Source organism: Stenella coeruleoalba (genome assembly GCF_951394435.1).
Source record: "Stenella coeruleoalba genome assembly, chromosome: 7".
Taxonomy (NCBI): domain Eukaryota; kingdom Metazoa; phylum Chordata; class Mammalia; order Artiodactyla; family Delphinidae; genus Stenella; species Stenella coeruleoalba.
The window spans coordinates 116,510,784-116,530,963 of NC_137153.1; the positions used below are offsets into that span (position 1 = coordinate 116,510,784).

General features: G+C 53.6%; 1 protein-coding gene across 1 annotated transcript; it reads right to left on the reverse strand.

Moving 5' to 3' along the window:
- Positions 1 to 1,227: 1,227 nt before the first annotated feature.
- Positions 1,228 to 13,443, reverse strand: PTGES (prostaglandin E synthase). The gene is made up of 3 exons (XM_079926641.1): positions 13,255 to 13,443; positions 9,778 to 9,860; positions 1,228 to 2,006 (listed from the first exon to the last, which is right to left on the reverse strand). Exons 1-3 carry the CDS (start codon positions 13,381 to 13,383, stop codon positions 1,757 to 1,759), a joined length of 462 nt encoding a protein of 153 aa, XP_079782767.1. The 5' UTR covers positions 13,384 to 13,443; the 3' UTR covers positions 1,228 to 1,756.
- Positions 13,444 to 20,180: the final 6,737 nt, after the last annotated feature.

Here is a 20,180-nt window from a genome sequence, read left to right on the forward strand (position 1 = left end):
ATGCCCTCCTCACCCGGGTCTGAGCTGGGCACTTTGCCCTCTCAGTCCCTCTTTCCCTGGTCTGGGAAGGGAAAGTATTAAAACACAAGCACACATCCTGGGTCTACTCTTCTCTTATCACATCCCAGCTCAGGGATGTTGGGCAAGTTACAGCTCCTTCCTGAGCCTTACTTTCCTCATCAAAAAGCAGAAATACCTCCTTCCTGGGGTGGAGGATCAAGTGGAAAAAAAAACTGTGAACACCGTGCTCAGCCGGTGCTTAGCAAACAGCAGACACTGAATACAGGGACACGCGCTTTCTGCTTCCAGACGTGCGGCTGCAGCCCCAGAACAGAGACTCATCTCACCACCAGGAAGCAATGCTACCCATCCCACCTCCTAGCACGGCCGGGCAGGGGGGCCGACTCGGATTTCTAGTGAGGTCTGGGGAACCCCGGGTCCCCAGTGAGGCCCCCACTAGGCAGACCCATCAATCCGCGGGGGCAGAAGCTCGGGGGCTGCAGCGCTGTGAGAGGAGGCCATGCCCAGGTGTGAGGGGGGCTTCCCTAGATCCTGGAGGAAAGGGGCAGCGCTGGGGAGGGGGGTCTGGGGAAAGGCAGGACCTCACAATGGTTAGAGCAGTTTGGGGGAGCCAGACAGGCGGGGTTCAGAGCTGATCCCACACTGCAGGGAGTCCACCTTGAGCCTTGGTTTCCTCATGTGTAAAAATGGGCTTGACTGACCATCTTACTGGCCCACGGCAGGAGGCGGGAGGGTGTCTCCCGGCAGCCTGCTCGCTTTCTGCATGACTCAGCACCCTCGTCTGGGTGGGTTTGTGTGTTTGCCAGAGACTGTGTCTTGTCAGTTTCGCCCCCAGACACAGACCCGCAAGAGTGTCGGGCGAGCCGGATCCCCAGCCAGCCTGGTTGGTGGTGGATGCCGGGAACCAGCCGCCAGGGGGCCAAGCTGGTCAGACACTTCATTAATGACTAAAGCCACATGCTCTTACTGCAAGAGTCCAGGAGAGACACACGATTCCCGGCAGGGGTGCACATTTGCGGCTTTCAAGCCTCGCAAATACCGAAGGAGTCAAAATTTCCTTTTAGCAGTTGGTCCTTCAAAGCCCGTTGTCCTTGAATGACAGCCTTTCGGAGCAACTAAAGCCTCGGGAAGAGAAAGCCGACCCTACTGTGGGCCCTTCCCATCGGCACCTGTGCCCAAGACAGAAGGATGCAGCAAAGGAATGTGGCACAGGGAAGTGTCAACAGGGCACAGAGGAGCACAACCCTTCTCCCACCGGGAGAGAAACTCCCACCTGCCGGTCCTGGGCCCTCCCCTAGAGGGGACTGGCAGTGGGCCCCAGGCCCGGCCATTGCTGGGACTCACAGGAACTTCCTAAAAATGCAGACGCCCAGGCTCCCCTCTAGACCAGCTAAATCAGCATCTCTGGGGTGGAGGTGAGAAGTCCTTATTTATTACAGCCCTGCATTCAGAGGGTCGTTAGGTTCAGAAACCTGAACTGAGTCTCTGCTCACCCTTCCCAGACTTGGGGAGGAAGAGGGAGGGATACTTTCCATGCTCTGTTCTTTAAGTGGAAGGATTTTCTATCAGTCGTGACAACCGGTCTCTAAACAGTTCTAATCGGTGGCTTCACCCAGGAATCCAGCTGGTTGCCAGGATACCAGGCGCCGGGGCCTATCACAATCTCAGAGGGGCACCTGGTCTCCCGGTGGCTCGTGGCCGGGGGTCCGGCGGCCGAGGAAGTGTCAGCGGCTGGTCACAGGTGGCGAGCTGCTTCCCAGACGATCTGCAGGGCCATGGAGGCGCAGGGGAGCTGGGCCAGGGTGTAGGCCAGAGAGCGGGTGGGCGCCCGCAGCTTCCCCAGGTAGGCCACGGTGTGTACCATGCGGCCCAGGAAGACGACCAGGAAGTGCACCCAGGCAATGAAGGGGTCAGGCCCCAAGAAGGAGTAGACGAAGCCCAGGAACAGGAAGGGGTAGATGGTCTCCATGTCATTCCGGTGGGCTCTGGGAAGGCAAGGGGGTGCAGTCAGCCAGGAGTCGGCTTTGAGAATGTCCTGGGAGCTGAGACCCTCTGCCCCGAAAGGCCCCACACCCCTGGGGACCACCTCGGGGGTGCCAGGCTCACGTCCGTCATGGCCAAGACAAGGAGATACCCCAGAGGCAGGGGCGACGGTGACTCCAAGCTCGTGCCGGTGAGCAGCTCAGAAAGTGAACCCTGTTAGCAGACCGGGAGCCACGAAGGGCTGCTGGTTGGTTTTCTTAGCAGCCCCTGCCATGGTCTCCCCTATCTTCCCCTCTGGCCTTGGACACCAGGCAGGAACAGTGGGGCTCAGTGGGGTTGAGTGAAAGCTGGGCTGGAGCCTCGGTCTGCCTCCAGCCGCTGCTCTTTTATTTATTTTTTTTTTAATTTTGGCCACACCACGCAGCCTGCAGGATCTCAGTTCCCCGACCAGGAATTGAACCCGGGCCACAGTAGTGAAAGCGCCAAGTCCTAACCACTAGACCACCAGGAAGCTCCCCAGCCCGTGCTCTTTACCACCAAGGCAGGGCTTTTCTGAGGCCGTCCTCCTTCCAAATGCAGGTTCCTGGGCCCTCCCCAGAGGGATGGGCTAAGAACACGCATCTGAAATCCACGCCTGGCTCTGTCTTCTTCTGCCCCTAAATCTAAGCAAAGCCTTCCTCCTCTCAGGGATAATAAGGACAACTTGCACTCGCTGGAGCCAGCCAATCGCCGGACAGCGGCGAAGCTCTGTTTCATCCGCGCTATCCTGTTTCTTTCTTTGTTTAAAATATCAAGTGTGTGAGTATATGTGGTGGTGGGGGGGGGGAGGGGCGGCTGTGTGTAACGTTGCCATGAAAAAACGACCGACAAAGAAAACTCATCCACTTCTGCTCAAAGTTGGTTCACATTTTCCATGATTCCTACTAATGGGCAGCTTCCTCTGTGGAGGGTGGGGAGGTCAAGTCCCATAAATTAGACACTGAGCAAATGACCAAAGCCAGAGATGGCATGTTGGAAGCGCAAATAAACAGGAACGCGGTGCCTGGGCCGTGACCTCCCCCAAGGACAGGCCACGTGTGTGAGGCACGGGGACGCTTCTAGAACTGAAGCCCCTTCTCCAAGCCTTCCAGCTGGAGTGCATCTCACCAACACTGCACTAACGGGCCCAGCCCAGCCCAGCAGCCCCTGTGTGGGGACCTGCCGCGGAGTCCTCCGTTTCCCTGCCACTTGCAAGGACCTCAGGCAAGGGCCAGGGTGTGTGGACGCTAGGAATTGGGCAAGGCAGAGGGGAGAAGCACTCAGCAACCCAGGGCTGCAGGGGTCTCTGTGTCATGACTAGGGTGGGTGTAGTCAGGGAAGGAGACGTTGTACTGAAGCCTGAATGATGAGGGGCCATCTGTGCCGGGGAAGAACTCTCCAGGGAGAAGCATGGGCCTGTGCAAAGGCCCTGAGGTGGGAATGAGCATTGTGTGTTCAAGGCTCAGAAAAGTGACCCATGTGGCTGGAGTGTGGCACGTAAGAGGGAGGGAGACAGGGTAAGAGGGGGAGAGGGGCCTCATGAAGCAGGGTAAGGGGTCTGGAATTCAATCTGAGTGTACAAAAGCTCCCATAAACCCAGCAGGGCCTGGATCTTAGGTCAAACTCAGGACACCGCAGTTAGTGTCTCTGTCCCCATATCCTGGAGCCAACATGAGTCTTCCTTCTCCTTTATTCCCAAAGCTTGACCTTGGGACACAGCCCCAGGGAAAGCAAGTCTACAGCAGGGCAGGTCTCACCAGCTGAGGGAAATACTGCTGGATGCATGTGAGAGAAGCAGGCCGTGGCCAGATCTTGGCTACAGTGATGAAGAGGGGGAAGCTGAGGACTGGGGCCATTTCAATTCCTCAATCGAGCAAGTCCCTTACCTTACTGGGGAAGAGGCAGCAACTTGCTCTAAAATCATGCTATTTAACCCCATGCTATGGAGATCATCTGTGTACACCAACATCCCCTAACATGCTATGAGACAGACACCTTGGAAAACCGATTTTACGTTAAGTCAGGGTGTCCTAGAAGGTGGTCTTCCTCCCACAGGTTGACTCATGAGATGGTACCAGCTGGGAGTATTTTTGTCGTGTTGTATATTTCTCGGAAAGTTTCAGGAAAAGCGTAACTAGCGCATGAAACCCATTCAATGAGACACTTCTCCTTAAAGCATGTATTTACATTCTGAGAGTGAGTCACTTTTTAGAGAGCTGTTGAGAGGATCGTCGGCCAAACCCCACAGCACAGGTGAGGGAAAGAAGTGGGGGGACACCAGGCACAGAAGAGGAATAAAGATGGGAGGGGCAGCCCTCCCTCCTGGCTCCAGCAACTGGGACTAGAGGATTCAGAGATCACCTTTGAGGGAGGAGAGGTGGCTGGGAGCTGAGAAAGGCCCTCAGCCCCTGGGGTGCCCAGTCCCCACGGAAACTGCCATGGGGCCCCCACGAAGCCACAAGTGGCGCCGAGGACAGGCGTGATGCCGAGAAAGCTCATTCCTCTCCTCCCCGCCGCCCCTACCCCGGGATCCGAATCGAGAGACATGGAGGGAGTCACGTACCAGAGAAATGCTTGGGCGAAATGTGTCATTCCACTAATGACCAGTTTTTTAAGGTAAAAACCACTCAGAGCAAATTCCCGCTAGACTGGACTTGCATGGCTCCCTGCAGCGTCAGGCCTGCCTCTCCCGTCAACAGACACTGCAACACCGGCTGCCTTTTATTGCATCCGGTGACAGGACTGCGGAGAGAGCCCTACAGTTCCCCCCAGGCTTCCTGGGCAGGGACAGCTGCTGGCAGCCCCGCTAGCTCTCTCCTCTTCCCTTCCCAGGCTCTCCATCTGCACGGGTGATTTCCTTGAATTCAGGTTTGATATGAGGTGACGCCTGCTTAGTTTTAAAGGCAGGTTATAAAATAGAGTTAAACCGCCTTCTTGAAAGGAGAGCAGAGCCCATATCAGATGGCCTGGGCTCACGAGCGATGCGGCCTTGGCAAACCTGCTTCTTCCTCTATTGATGCTAGTGCCGCCCTTGGAAGCCTACTGGGAGGCAGAGTGGGTTGGTTCCTATAAAGTGCTTAGAACACTGCCTGGCACGGAGTAGTTTTGCCCCAATTTAGCTGCCATCTTCTTTGGCACCGTCATCATCACCGCCAGCCCTGTCCCGGACATGATTGCTAAAGCTAATTTCAGCTCTTGGTTTTGCCAGAATCCCAGCGCCCTCAGACGCCCAGGCCAAATTCATAAACATTTTACGGTGCGAGGCTAGGAGCCTCGCACTTCCCCAAGGGTGCTCGTTAGACCCCTGGCCTCGGGCAGGTCTCTGTCTCTGGACCTCTGTTCACCATCCACAAAATAATGTGTTCGGATGGGGTCTTAAAGGACTTCTAGCGCTGAGATTCTGTGACCCAGTCTCCTGACAAACCAGTTCACTCAGATGAAGTCTCCGCACCACACTCCAAATAATCAGAAATATCTCAAAGTCTGGGTCAAGTGTTTGTCTTCCTTCCTCGGGACCGCGCAGAGACACACACCCCCGCCGGCCCCAATGAAGTTGCATATTCACATGAACTCAGAATCTGGCCCAAACCTACATGGCCGGGAGACTTCGATAGGAATCACTCAAAGGACGTGGCTGGGTTTCATCATTGTCCTTGAAACCTGGTTCCTGACCCCTCCCAGAGCTGGTCTCACATTTGGGCTCCAGCCTGAGCTAATCTGCAAGGCAGATCTGTGCTCCAAGAACTGAGACCAAAGTGCTTTCCTGTTTGTGCAGAAGGCGGCCCTGGTTGCACTAAAACCTCTGGTCTAATATTTAACTCACTTCTGCTTCCAGGGCGTCTCCTGTCAGGTTCCAGCCAGTTCTCCGGTAGCGGATGGCAGGATGTGTGATCCCCTGCGCCCTCGAGGTTCCATGATGTTATGTAAAGTCAGCAGGAGCCCTGGGGCCCCAGGAACCCCCAGGTCCGGCATAGTAAGCCCCAGTAAATAACAGTACATGGAAGGTCACCAACAACACTCACCAAATGAATATGACATCATTAGCTAAGAGGTGCTCAAAGGGTGCTGCGTTGGGCACTATTTACGAGAGCCGGGTTATAGAAGCAACCTAAATGCCCATCGACAGACGAATGGATAAAGAAGATGTGGCACATGTATACAATGGAATATTACTGAGCCATAAAAAGGAATGAAATTGGGTCATTTGTAGAGACGTGGATGGATCTAGAGACTGTCCTACAGAGTGAAGTAAGTCAGAAAGAGAAAAACAATATCGTATATTAACGCATATATGTGGAACCTAGAAAAATGGTACAGATGAACTGGTTGGCAAGGCAGAAATAGAGACACAGATGTAGAGAACAAACGTATGGATGCCAAGGGGAGAAAGCGGCGGGGGGTGGCTGGTGGTGGTGGATGAATTGGGAGATAGAGATTGACATGTATACACTAATATGTATAAAATGGATAACTAATAAGAACCTGCTGTATAAAAAATAAATAAAATAGGGCTTCCCTGGTGGCGCAGTGGTTGAGAGTCCGCCTGCCGATGCAGGGGACGCGGGTTCGTGCACCGGTCCGGGAGGATCCCACATGCCGCGGAGCGGCTGGGCCCGTGAGCCATGGCCACTGAGCCTGCGCGTCCGGAGCCTGTGCTCCGCAATGGGAGAGGCCACAACAGTGAGAGGCCCGCATACCGCCAAAAAAATAAATAAATAATAAAGAAAGAAAATTCAGGGACTTCCCCGGTGGCACAGTGGTTAAGAATCTGCCTGCCAATGCAGGGGACACGGGTTTGAGCCCTGATCCGAGAAGATCCCACATGCTGTGGAGCAGCTAAGCCCGTGCGCCACAACTACTGAGCCCGCGCGCCTAGAGCCCATGCTCCGCAACAAGAGAAGCCACCGCAATGAGAAGCCCGTGCACCGCATCAAAGAGTAGCCCCCTCTCGCTGCAACTAGAGAAAGCCCGCGCGCAGCAATGAAGACCCAACGCGGCCATAAATAAATAGATGGATAGATAGATAGAATCCGCCTGCCAGTGCAGGGGACGCAGGTTCGAGCCCTGGTCCAGGAAGATCCCACATGCTGCGGAGCAGCTAAGCCCATGCGCCACAACTACTGAGCCCGTGTGCCTACAGTCCGTGCTCCACAACAAGAGAAGCCACTGCAATGAGAAGCCCGCGCACCGCAACGAAAAGTAGCCCCCGCTCACCGCAACTAGAGAAAGCCCGCACGCAGCGAGGACCCAACACAGCCAAAAATAATAATAATAATTAATTAATTAAAAAAAGAAAAGAAAAGTGTTGAATTGGGGAATTCCCTGGTGGTCCAGTGGTTAAGACTGGGGTGTTTTCACTGCCGGGGGGCCCGGGTTTGATCCTTGGTTGGGGAACTAAGATCCCACAAGTTATGTGGTACAGCCAAAAAAAAAAAAAGTGCTGAATTGAATTTCAGCTACTTGAGTATGAGCACTGTAGATGACGTGTCCTTTTGTTCAGAAATGAGAATCGTGTTGGGTGGGTGGAGACATCGTGGTGCCACACGGGTGTGTGGTCTCTCCCTGGCACGGTTGCAGCCAATATAAACAAAGTGTTCGTGACCCTGTGTAACCACTCCTGTGCCACAAGTAACGCAAGTTTTGCTGCACAGACCCCTCACCCCTTGGGAGAAGCCAAGCACTCTGGGTGGCTGCTCTGAGCTGGCCTGGCAACCGGCTGCCCCTGCTACTCATCACACGCTTCTCCACTGCCCCGGAGAGTCATGCCAACCAGGTGGCATGAGGGTCACCAGTATGGATTCACGTACGGGTGAGGCTTTTGTTCACCAAAGTACAACGAGTGCTTAGCACAGTAGCTAGCGCATGGTCAGTGCTCGTTGAATGTTGAATGAACGGATAGATGGATGGATGGATGGACCTCGTAGGAAGGACTATATACTGTAGTTACATTAGAAAGGATGAAATGGCAATGAATTTCACTTTCTACATTACACATTTCTGTAATTTTTAAAAACCACAAGTGCATGTTATTTTCAATGGCCAAGAAAAAGAAAAGAATCTCTATTATTTATACCACTTGGTCCCACCCATTTCTGCCGGTGATTCATGGGAATGTGACAAGAACTAGGTGAGGGCTTGTGTCTGTCTCACTCCTGTCCAGCTACCCATCCTCCCCACACCCATCCCACGCCTGCTGACAACCCCCATCCCCTGGGAGTGCTTCCTCCTGGCTCTCCATCCCATTGGTGTAAAACTGCAGAGAGGAAACTGCTAAAATACCCACCACTGAGACTGGCTACGTGAAATTAACCTTTAGTCTCTGATGGAATTTTACGCAGCCTTTATTTATTTATTTATGTATTTATTTATTTATGGCCCCACATGTGGCTTGGGGATCTCAGTTCCCTGATGAGGGATTGAACCTGGGCCACGTCAGTGAAAGCACCGAGTCCCAGCCACTGCACCACCAGGGAACTCCTTCTGCCTCCCTTTTTTAAGAATCACTTTTCGAGTAGTATTTACTGACATGGAAAGTGCTCATGAAATAATTAACTGAAAAAAAATCAGAACGCCCAGAAGGTGTACCATGCACACCTAGTGTTATGAAAAATATTTAGACGACAAAGAGGAGACAGATGAACACGTTAACAGTGACAAGAATTGTGAGTGGTTTTCCCCTTTTTGCTCTATGTATTTTCAATATTAACCAAATGGTTTGCAATGACTAGTTCTGAGTTTTATAATAAGAAAAATTGCTTTAGATTGACTGGGGGATGCTAAGCATAAGAAAAAATGTTCAACTGCACTCAGAAATACGAAGTAGGGAATTCCCCGGCAGTCCAGTGGTTTGGACTCCGTGCTCTCACTGCTGAGGGCCTGAGTTCGATCCCCGGTCAGGGAACTAAAATCCCATAAGCTGCACAGCACAGCCAAAAAAAAAAAAAAGAAAGAAATGCAAAGTAAAACTGAAATGTGACGTACATTTTCACCCATCATGTTGGCAAGAATCCACCCAAAAGTGGATACAGAGTTAGCAGGGTCGGAGACACGTCTCACACACCAGCTGTGGGTCTAGACTTGTGTACCATTTGGCAGTATTTCTTACCATTTGATCGCAGCCCGCAGTTTTGCTCACACTGACGCACAAAGGAAAATGAAAGAAGCTTTGATGCACTCTGTTCATAACACAGAGAGACTTAGAACAGCCTAAATGCCATCGGAGGGTAAGTGGTTGGACCAGCTACGGACCATCTATTTAATAGAGAAATGGCGTAAATGCTACAGTGCCGACGTAATGAACGAGGCCCCTCTATGGGCTGCTATGAAACCATTTCTGTTATGTGAAGAAAGGACAGTATGAATCAGTGGGTGAAGAGTGATCCTTTGGGGGTAAAAAGGAAAAAGCATAGCGTGTGTGTAGTAAATGCAGGAAAAGTGTCTCGGAGAAGATGCGTAAGACATTGGTAACAGCACTGGCCCCTGGGGAGCAGATCTGGGCAGGACCTGCAGGTCAGAGGTGGGACAGAGACTGAAATTGCACTGAACATCCTATTCCAACTTTGTCATCCTGAGCCACGAGCTCATATCACTTTTCCACGAGTCACTAGAACTTAAATTAATGAATAAATGAAAACAGTCTAAGAGGATCTGGAAGGCAGAAGACCTAGGCCCCCTGGGCATCCTCCAAGCCCCCGTGTTCAGAAGAGGGCCCGAAAGGACAGGCCATGATCAGGCTGAGGGGCCAGTGGTACTTGCCTGAGACAACGTTCCACATCTGGGTCGCTCCGGCAATACTGGAGGCCTCCGTGTCTCTGAGCATCCTCAGGGTTAGCAAAAGCCTGGAATACATCAGCAGAGAATTACCATTCATGAGATGGACGGCCCAGTCGACTAGGTCCGCGGCGATGCCGGCAGGCACATACGTGGCCATTCACCAGCACCCATGAACTCTTACTGCGTGCGAGGTGCTGGAGACTCACCGTGAACAAGGCTGCTACGGACTAAATGTTCGTGTCCCTGCAAATTTCCTATGTTGAAGCCTAACCCCGAGTGTGATGCCTTTAAGGAGGCAGTTAGGTCATAAGGGTGGGGCTCTCTTGAATGAGATTAGCACTCTTATAAGAGACCCCAGAGAGCTGCCTCACCCCTTTGCCAAGTGAGGACACAGCAAGAAGATAGCCATCTATGGACCAGAAAGTAGGCCCTCATCAGACACCACCTCTGCCGGTTCCTTGACCTCGGACTTCCCAGCTTCCAGAACTGTGAGAAATAAATTTTTGTGGCTGATAGGCCACCCAGTCTCTGGCATTTTGTTGTAGAGCAGCCGGAAAAGACTAAGGAAAAGGCCCTCCTATCTCTGCTCTCGTGAAGCCCACAGTGTAATGAGGGAATTGCCAATGAACCAGGGAAGACCAGGTGGTGAGTGTTGAGAAACAGAAGACTGGGTGTGCTTTGAGAATGTTCACAGGAGACCCAACCAAGGCTGGGGATCAGAGAAGGCTTCTCTGAGGCAGTGACAGTAAAGCTGAGGCTTGAAGGATGCATCAACCTTAACCAGAAGGAGGGAGGGGTATAGCAATAGCATACGGAACAGCCTGTGCAAAGGCCCTGGGGTCAGAAGAAGAGCATGTATGAAGAAGGAAAAACCAGCATGGCTGGAGCATAGACAGCAAGGGACAGAGTTCCAAGATAAAGTTGCAGGGGTCAGCAGGGGTCCTGGAGGCAGGAGCCTAAGAATTTAAACTTTGAACTAAGAGCAATGAGAGGGTCTTGACAGGTCCCGGTGAGAAACTCAGCTCCACACCGACTAACTGCAGGTTTCTGAACTTCTCTGGGTCTCAGCTTCCTCATCTGTGAATTCCAGATCAAATGAGGTTCATCTACTACATGAAGAGCAAAGGAGAGAAGTGGAGACGCCCCAGCACAGCGCCAGGAGGGCGCTCGCTCGGTGAATCGTCAGTGCAAAAGAGGGACTTGAGGTCACACTCAGGTCATTGGAGGTCACACCCGTCGCTCTTGCTGCACTGTTCCCTGCGGGCATCCAGCCAGCCAGCCCCACCAACCCCACAGCAAACCCGAATCTCTGTAGCACGTTTTCTAAATTGCATATCCTGCTGCTTCTGATTCATGAGCCCTTGAGATATCTGTTCCCAAGTGCTGGGGTTTTTTTTTTGTCCTGCCTGGTGGGTCTGCCCCTGCTCCAGCCCAGAGGTGAATGCAGGGCTTGTCACCATCAGGATTTCCCAACGCCCAGAATTCTTCTCTGCTGGCCCTTAAGTCATGGAATCACCAATTCTGATGGCCCTGCAGAGTCCGTGGGCCTGTGACACCTTTCTCAGGGTCTCGGCATTCAGTGGGCAGCTGTCTTGGGTGTTTGCTCACCCCTGAAGACAGCATGAATACAAGTTGGCCTGGCCAGGAGCCAGCAGCAGTGCAGACAGGGATAGAGCCCCAGCGTCAGAAGCATAAGCACTGCCTCTAGCTGGGGCCAGGGTCAGGCCTCGAGATACACTCCCACCAAGAGATCTCTGGCCTGTCGTGTCAATTCCAACTGTTAATAAGTAATGAAGACTTAGCGCTGGTGGGGCATTTGCTCCGTGCCAGGAGCTGTATTCTCCTGGCACTGCTGTGACCATCCTCAGTTTACAAATGAGGAAATCAAGCTCTCAGACTTGCCCATGGTCCCGAGGCTAATGGGTGGAGGAGCCAGAGCCGGCATCCGTCACCTCCCCAGGCATCCGTCACCTCCCCAGGCATCCGTCACCTCCCCAGGCATCCGTCACCTCCCCACGGTGTGGCTTCCCCAGTTCCTCCCTGACTGACTGAATGAGAGGGAAATTTGTGGTGTAGGGAGAACCGGAGCCAACCCAAGGGGAGGTTTCCTTCTGCCACTCCCTACTGACCCGGTAGACAGGCACCCCAACAGGTTTGCCTCTTCCTTCCCTAATTCACATTAAAAGAAAAGCTCTGGGCCCCGCACGGCCCTGGTGAGAACCCCATCCCCGCCATGGCAGGGAGTGGGCTCCGGAGCTGGGCACCTGGGCTCCAACCCCGCTGTGTGGCCTTCACAAGAGATGTCTCCTCTCTGAGTTCAGGTTCCTCAACTGGATGAGAAGCTGAATATGCCCCCATGCCGACTCCCCCCGCCCCCCGGGCGGTGGTGGGGATTAAACGCTCCATGGAAGGACTCAATGGGTGAACGCGGCTGTCTCCGCTTGCTGCCTGTATCTTGCATCCCAGGATGGGCCGGGGCAGGGAGAAGTCAGCACGATGCGTGTGCCTCTGCTTTGGGAGTTCGTTCATCCGGGGAGCTGCCCTGCCTTCGGTCCTGCCCGTACCTGCTAAGCCCTGCTGCTGAGCAACCTTCCTCTCCCCAGTGTCCACCCCCGGCATGGCACGACGTGGGCGCCGGCCTTTCTCGCCTCGGAACTGGACGAAGGGGCACGGTCGGAAACAACGCCTCTCTGAAATACCTGGGGGGATGATCAGAGGTACCCCTGGGCTTCTCTTTGTCTAACAGGACGGCTGCTGCCACTTCCCTGGCCCTGGCTGCCCCGCGGGCTAGCGGCCGCCCTGGAACAGGTCCACCCGCCCCCTTGCTCCCCCCCCCGCGCCCCGCCCGCCCCCACCGGCTCAGATCTTGGCGTCTTTATTGCTGTTTTGGCTCCAGGATTCGGATTGGCGGATCGGTGGGGGAAATTCCTCCCCGAGAACTTCAGCGCAGCCTGCCTGAGACCTGGCCTCTGGAGGGAGGCTGCGGTGGGTTTGGGAGCGACCTTGCCGGGAGAGCTGGGAATTTCCACTTAAAGGCTTCTCTGGCCTCCTGTTCTGCCGGTTCCCACCCCACCCAAACATCAGATCTCCGGTGCGGGAAGCCGCCAGGTCGGACGGAGGCTGAATGCTGCCTCACTCCACCCTCTGGGACCTGCTTCTCTCTGAGCCGCCGGCCTAGCTCAGCGGGACTCCGTGGAGTCCTGCTGTGCCGAGAACTCACCTGGTGGCACGGCAAATGGCAAATGCTCTTAAAACAGAGGAAAAGGAGGTGCGGGCCCCGCTGAAACCAAGGGCCGCAGAGAAGCCATCCCAAAGGGCTGGGAGAGGCACCTGGTCCCGAGCCCGCCCGCTCAAACTCTGGCCCCGAAAACATCTGGGCCAAGGGTCCCGTCCCCAGCCTTCCCGGCGGTGAGAGAAGGGAGCGCACGCGGGGCTGGGGTCCCCGAGGGCGGCACGTACCTTCTTCCGAAGCCTCACTTGGCCCGTGATGATGGCCACCACGTACATCTTGATGACTAGCAGCGTGCTGCAGAGCAGGAAGGCCGGGAGCACCCGGCCGCTCATCAGCTCCAGGCCGGGGGGAGGCATCTCGGCGGTGGCAGCAGCGGCGGCAGCTCCGGGAGAGACAGCGAGCGGCTGCGAGCTCGGGCGCGTGGCTCTGTCTCCGAGAGCAGGGAGGGGCGGGGAGAGCACGCGGGAGGCTTGTCTGCACTCGGCACCCGCCCACCTCCCAGCAGCCGCAACTTCTGCCCCCAGATGCTGGGAGAAGCAGAGAGCCAGGGGGGCTCCCGATCGGGCCCCTGGCCCCGCCCCACCCCTCCCTGGCAAATCCTTAAACACTTTCTAATCAGTTTCCTCAATCTGTCAAGTGGTGGGGGGGGGGGGGTGGATGGCAGTGCCTGTCTTCAGGGCGTGCAGCAAAGCCAGGAGCCTGGCAGGACTTCCACAGGTGGCAGAGTCACTGATCTGTGGCCACCGCCCTGAGGGTCAGGGTGTGAGAACCAAGCTATCTGTCCCCACGTTCAGCCTGGACACTTGAGCCACAGCCAGACCTACACTGATGTGACTTTGCTGAATTGTGCTCCTCCTACCCCTGCCCCCAAAGATGTCCACATCCCAGTCTCCAGAGCCTGTGACTATGTCACAGAACGTGGCAAAGGGCCTTTGCAAGGGCTGAGTAAATGTCTTCAAATGGAGAGATTATCCTGGATTCTCTGTGAATGCAGTTGAATCAGAAGGGTCCTCCTAAGAGAGAGGCAGTAGAATTAGGGGGAGAAAAGATGTGAAGACAGCAGAGGTCAGAGAGGAGAGAAGATGCTACACTGCTAGCCTTGAAGGTGAAAGGAAGGTGCACCATAAAACGCAGGTGGCCTCTAGGAGCTGGACAAGACAAGGAGACAAATTCTCCCGAACCAGCCTTGTGGACACCTCGACTTTAGCCACCGAAATCGATTTTGGACTTCTGGCCTCCAGAGCTGTGAGATAGCAGATGTGTGTTGTTTTATGCCACTACATTTGTGTTCATTTGTTACAGCAACTGTAGGAAACTAGCACAGTGGTCTACTGTCTTTTTCAGTATCACTTTACTTTGCAGGAGACTCCCGGGCAAATGGTTTCATTGTTCATCACAGGAACTTCCCAAAAGAGCCAGTTCTTCGGGAGAAAGCATCAACAGCTCGTGACCCCTTTGAATCCCCTGCTTCAAAATCCTCATCCTGTCGTGTCCTCCCCTCCCCTTGGCCCCCTTCCCCAGGTTTGGGGTGGGACCTCGGTAGAGGCAGGGATCTTATCCCTTTAGTTTTGCCAACACGGCTTGCTCCTGCTTGCAGGGGCACCCTGGGGAAGTGGGGAAGAGGGAAAACTCAGCTTCCGGTGCCCTCTCCAAACTTGGACCTGCCCAGAGGGACAGCAGTGTCAGTCTTGTTACCTGAAAACTGGGTTCGCCCCTTGGTGGGTGTTGAGCCGAAAGACACACGAGCCAAAGATGGGGAGAAGGAAGGATTGATTACTGGCAGCAAGTAAGGCGGACACCGGGGAGCTTTCCCAAAGCAGTGTCTGTTAACAGCAAAAGCGGGGAAGTTTTAAGCTGAGGGTATATGCGTATGCATAGAGGGGCTCGAGTACAGGAGAATTCAGCGCAGAATTGGGGCAGAGGTCAACCGCATCCAAGCTTTAGGTGATTGAAGTCAGGAGGGTCAGAAAATGTTAGAGTCACCGTCCCCTAGGTTTCAGTAGATCTGGTGGTCGGGCGCCTGAGGGGGGTGTTTAAATTCTGCAAAACATCTCGGGAAAGTGCTTCGGGCTATTGAAGCACCACCGAAACAGAACCAGGAGTTGTAACAACTGATAAATTATCTTTGTTATTGTTATTCCTCCTGCCTGATAACAGTTTGTTGTTTTGTTCCCTTAAGCTCCTTATTACTGAGATCTGTTCAAGGACTAGCACTGTGGCCACAGCTTAGATCACAAAATGGCTTAGGCCAAAACGGCTTCCCTTACGTCAAAAAACTATACCTGGTTCTTTTCCTGGTTCTGGTTCTGGCTTGTGCCCCAAAGCAGCAGAGACCAAGGAAAGACCTGGCCAGAGGGCAAAGACACTTGCTGTGAACTCTAGAGCCAGACTCCGCTGGCATCAAACCCCAGAGCCAGCCCTCAGTGGCAGCTGTGTGGCTTTGGGCAAGCAACGTTCCTCTCTGAACCCACTTCTTCAACTGTCAAATGCAGCCGACGGTCAGTCACTCCCCACAGCAGCTGTGGGAACTAGGAAGAATCATGTCTAATTATCAGGCACCTGGCACATAGTCGGCCCTCCATCTGCAGAAGCCTCTGAGCCTCAGTTTCCCCTTCCTCAAAACGGGAATAATGATGCCTACCTAGCAGGGTTGCCAGGAGGGAGACTCTTGGAAACCCCCCCGCCGCTGAGGCTGGGGGCAGTAGGTTGGGGGTGGGGGACGTGAGGTGAAGGATGGCTTCTTGTCCACTTACATGTGCCAAGCCTTCCTTTATCTGGACAAAAGATGAGCTTGTAAACCGACACCCATGTCTCTGCAGCATGGGGCTGCCGGGCTGGGTTGTCCCAGCCCCATGAGATAAATGGTAGGTCACGATCACGGACGAACATAGAAGGCATTGGATGTCCTGAAACGTGTTTTATCTCTGACACTAGATTGGGAGGGACTGTGCTGGCTTGCTCCTTGCCGATGTTTTTGTCTGAGAACAGAGGACTCCCGCTTCTCTTGCCCCCAACTCAGGGGAACCACTGCAGGGGGCTGTCTTCCTTGTCAAAAAGCTCAGTTGCGGGGCTGGGATCTCTGCACCACCCCCAGAATTGTGGACCAGAGACAACCGAGAGGGGACGCTTGTGTTCATCCCTCCTTGGACCAGGGGGCGTGCTCTGCTCTGTTTGGTCTTCTAAAACAGCAAGATAGAAACCTCACCAGCAGAGGCTGGGAAAACCAGTATGGGCAAGGAGCAGGTGATTACCTACTGTTACCCACAGCGGAAAATAAGAGGGACTTTGTCGGGAGGCCCTTCTGACCCGTGTGTGTGACTTTGTGATAGGAATCTTTTCTTCATCGTCTGCTGAAAATAACCAGCTAAGCCAGGGCCCAGTAAGGATAACAAGCCCTTCTCTGATCTTCCGCCAAGAATTTCCCTACAGCCTTCCTCAGTCAGCGGAGCTGCCCTTGTTGTTTTCGGTGGAGATGGTGATGGTGGTGTTACTTTTCTCTGAGCTCCAGTAACGTTCTTTGCATGTAAAATGGGATCGGTGCCCCCACCCCTGTGCCGCCTTGCAGGGTGGGGCGGGGACAGGGTCAGGGATGGGAGTGCTCACTGTGGGCCTGGCCCCAAGGCCCCCAGAAAATACACTGGCGCTTGCACAGAAATGACGGCAAGAGAGGGAATTCCCTGGTGGTCCAGTGGTTAGGACTCCGAGCTTTCACTACTTAGGGCTCTGGTTCAATCCCTGGTTAGGGAACTAAGGTCCAGCAAGCCAAGAGGTGTGGCCAAATTTAAAAAAAAATTTAAAAAAAGAAAGAGGACAAGAGAAGGCCCTGAGACCACCCCGGGAGGAGGCCTCCTGGACGTTGGAAATGTTTTATGTCTTGACCCGGGTGATAGTTACCCAGGTGGATATATACATAAAAATTCACCGAGCTGTATAATCAAAATGTGTTACTATACTGTATTAAAAAACCCCACAAATTTCTCCCGTCCCAGTTCTACCACCCTGAGCAGACAGCGGCAGCCATGCCTGAGCCTTCTTCCAGCTCACCCTCCTCGGCATTTCCTGAGGATCAGAGACCCGGCTCTGCACGCTGTTTAATTGTCTGTGACTTCAGAGGAGGCTTAGAGAGAGGAGGAAGTTGCTCCACCTCGCCACCGGTTCCTGACCTCAGTGAATACTGCTGGGGCTCTCTCCAGCCAGGGAGGAGGAAACGCGGTGATAAAAATCACTGTCACTGAAGTGACCTTTTAGGTCAGATTCGTGTTGTAGGCATCACCGCGGCATCAAGCCTCCTCAGAGAAGCAATGTTTGAGAAATGTGGTGTGTGGTCTATGGGAGAGGCAAATGGAGATGAGCGAGTGCTTTCTGATGGCTCTGCAGCCCGTCCTGGGTCAGAGGTCCACCAGGTGGGAACCCTGGGCTCCCCTTGGGATGAGCAATTCAAGGAAGGACTGTTGTTTTTGTCTGCCACCTCACCTCTCCTTTCTACCTTCCTGTGGGAAATCACAACATTCCTTTCCTTTCCTTGCACCCCGATTGCCTGTAACCCTGGTGGGGCAGCCAGACTACTGCATCTTCTTAGTGTGGGGCAGCCATGTGACACAGACCAGCCAATCACAATGTTCCTGGCATCTGGGCACTGCGATTGGTCCAAGCAGAGCCAATCAGAGACCTTCCCTGGGAGTTTATGTTCTGACACTGATGGAGAAATCCCTCTAGGCTCCGGGACAGGACCCTGGCCTGGTGTTGGCCTGAAGCAGTGTGCAGCCATTCCCTCTCCCCGCATAGAGGAGGTTGTATTCTCAAGGAAACAAAGAGGCCCCAATCTCTGACTCACCCAGGCCCAGGAGTCTAGGCATTTCCTTTTTAGCTTCAACAAAACATCAGTCAAATCACATTCCTCCTCTGCTCCAAACTCTGCAGTGGCTCCCATCTCACTCAGAGCAAAAGCCAAAGTTTGGCCCATGGCCCATGGCCCTATCCCATCTGGTCCCCATCTGGTTCTCTCGGAACTCCTCTTCTCCTTCCTCCCCTCATTCATTCAGCCCAGTCACACCGCCCTCCTTGCTGGTCCTCAAACATGCCAGACACTGTCCTTTCTCTGATCCCTCCGCCTGGAATTCTCTTCCCCCAGCCATCCACTGGGTTGACAACTCATCTTCAAGTCTTTACTCAAATCTCAGCTTCCTGATGCGGCCCAACCCTGAGCACCTTAAATCAGTTCTGCATCCTGTCCCCACCCCCAGCACTCCGGATGCCGCCTCCCCGCCTTCACTTTCTCTTTTCTTTCCATAGCACATATCACTCACTGACACATCATATAATTTATTTAGTATCCTTACTAATACCTGGCTTTCTGGGGCAGGGGTCTCTTTTGTTTACTGATGAACCACAAGCATTGGTCCCATGCCTGACATATAGACACAACTGTAATTTGTTGAATTGAACTGAATTAAGCTTATTTGACTTGGATTTCTTTTTTTGTAACCCAAAGAGTCTAGCCCAAGATGAGTAAAGAGCTCCAGAGTTTGGTTTTGTATTCTGACTGCCGCCTGCTTACTTCTTGGAATTCCCCTGGGGGAGCCTGGCTGTCTCTCCTGCCTGACGAGCGGAGAGCCAGGGAAGAGGACTCTGTGTCTCTGAGTGGCACTGGCTGCCAGGCAGGTTGGGACCAGAACAAGGTAATTGGGGCATTGTCCCAGGGTACCTGCCTTTGATAACCATTCAGTTAGGACTGGAAAAGAAGGCATGATTTTAAATTTGGTTAGTTTGCCCGTTAACAGCACAGACACTCACCCAACAGTGTAGCAACACAGAAGCTGACATTTATTGACAAGGATAAATGGGTAAGACTGGAAGCTGCCCACCAGTGAACCAGGCTGATGTGAGGCTTCTTGCCAAGCTGTCTGCCTGGGCTTCCGAGCCCAGCCTGACCCTGAAACCCATTCCTGAGGCAGCCAAGACTCCCTTCAGGGATGACGCCATCCCACTAAGGACAGCAGTCACGTGGGATGATGGCCCCAAGGTCGTTGGGGCATTGCCCTCACACCCAACACTGGCCTAATCACAGACGCCATGGTATTCAGTCCTGAGGAGAGATGACTGATAGACCCATTTTAGAGATGTGGAGCCTGGGGGGAACTCCCTGGCGGTCCAGTGGTTAGGTCTCCGCGCCTCCATTGCAGGGGCTGTGGGTTCGATCCCTGGTCGGGGAACTAAGATTCCACGTGCCGTGTGGCATGGGCAAAAAGAAAACAAACAAACAAAAAGGAATGGCATACTGATACCGGCTACATGTGGATGAACCTGAAAAACATCAAGCTAAGAGAGAGAAGTCACTCACAAAATTCCATCTATCGTATGATTCTATTTATATGAAATGTCCGGCATAGGCAAATCCATAGAAACAGAAAGCAGACTGACGGTGGCCAGGGTGTAGGCGGAGGGGGGAATGGCAGCGATGGCTTGAGGCATACAGCGTTTCCTTTGGGGAAGATGAAAAGGTTTTAGAGAGGACTGGTGGTGACGTTTGCACAACAGTATGAATGTACTTGATGCCACTGAATTGTACATTTTCAGACGGCTAGTTTTACGTTAAAAAGAAAAAGAAAAGCCAGGGCAGCTGTCTCGTTCACGGCTATATTTACACACCTAACGTGGTATCTGCATAAAGCTGTGCTGGGTAAATATCTGTCAAAAGTTGGACCACCTGAATGTGCGCGTGAGATGCTGGTACATTCTGGGGCTAGCTGTGGTGCAGGAGAGAAACACCCTTCTGGCCATTCCAAGCTCTGACGCAGCGTGGCCCTTGATGGAACCCATCTGCTCGCTGCTCCTCGGCCTCTGGGTCTCAGATCCTGTTACTGATGAGCAGAGCTGCGGTCAGGCAGGAGTATTTCCTGGATACAGTTTGGGGACATGACACAAACAACAGGAGAGGCAGATGGGGGAGGAGGGAGAGGAGAAATGTCTGTCTCAGCACAAATCCTCGCCAAGGCATTTCCAGGGAAGCAGCTGTCACCCCAAGTGTGACTCTAGGCAGAGGCTCCGGGATCAGCGAGGGCAAGACCCTCACCTGCCCGGGCTGTCCGCGCATCAAGTGGCACAAGCGACCTCGCTCTCACACGCACGCCACCCACTGACGCTGTTTCCGGTG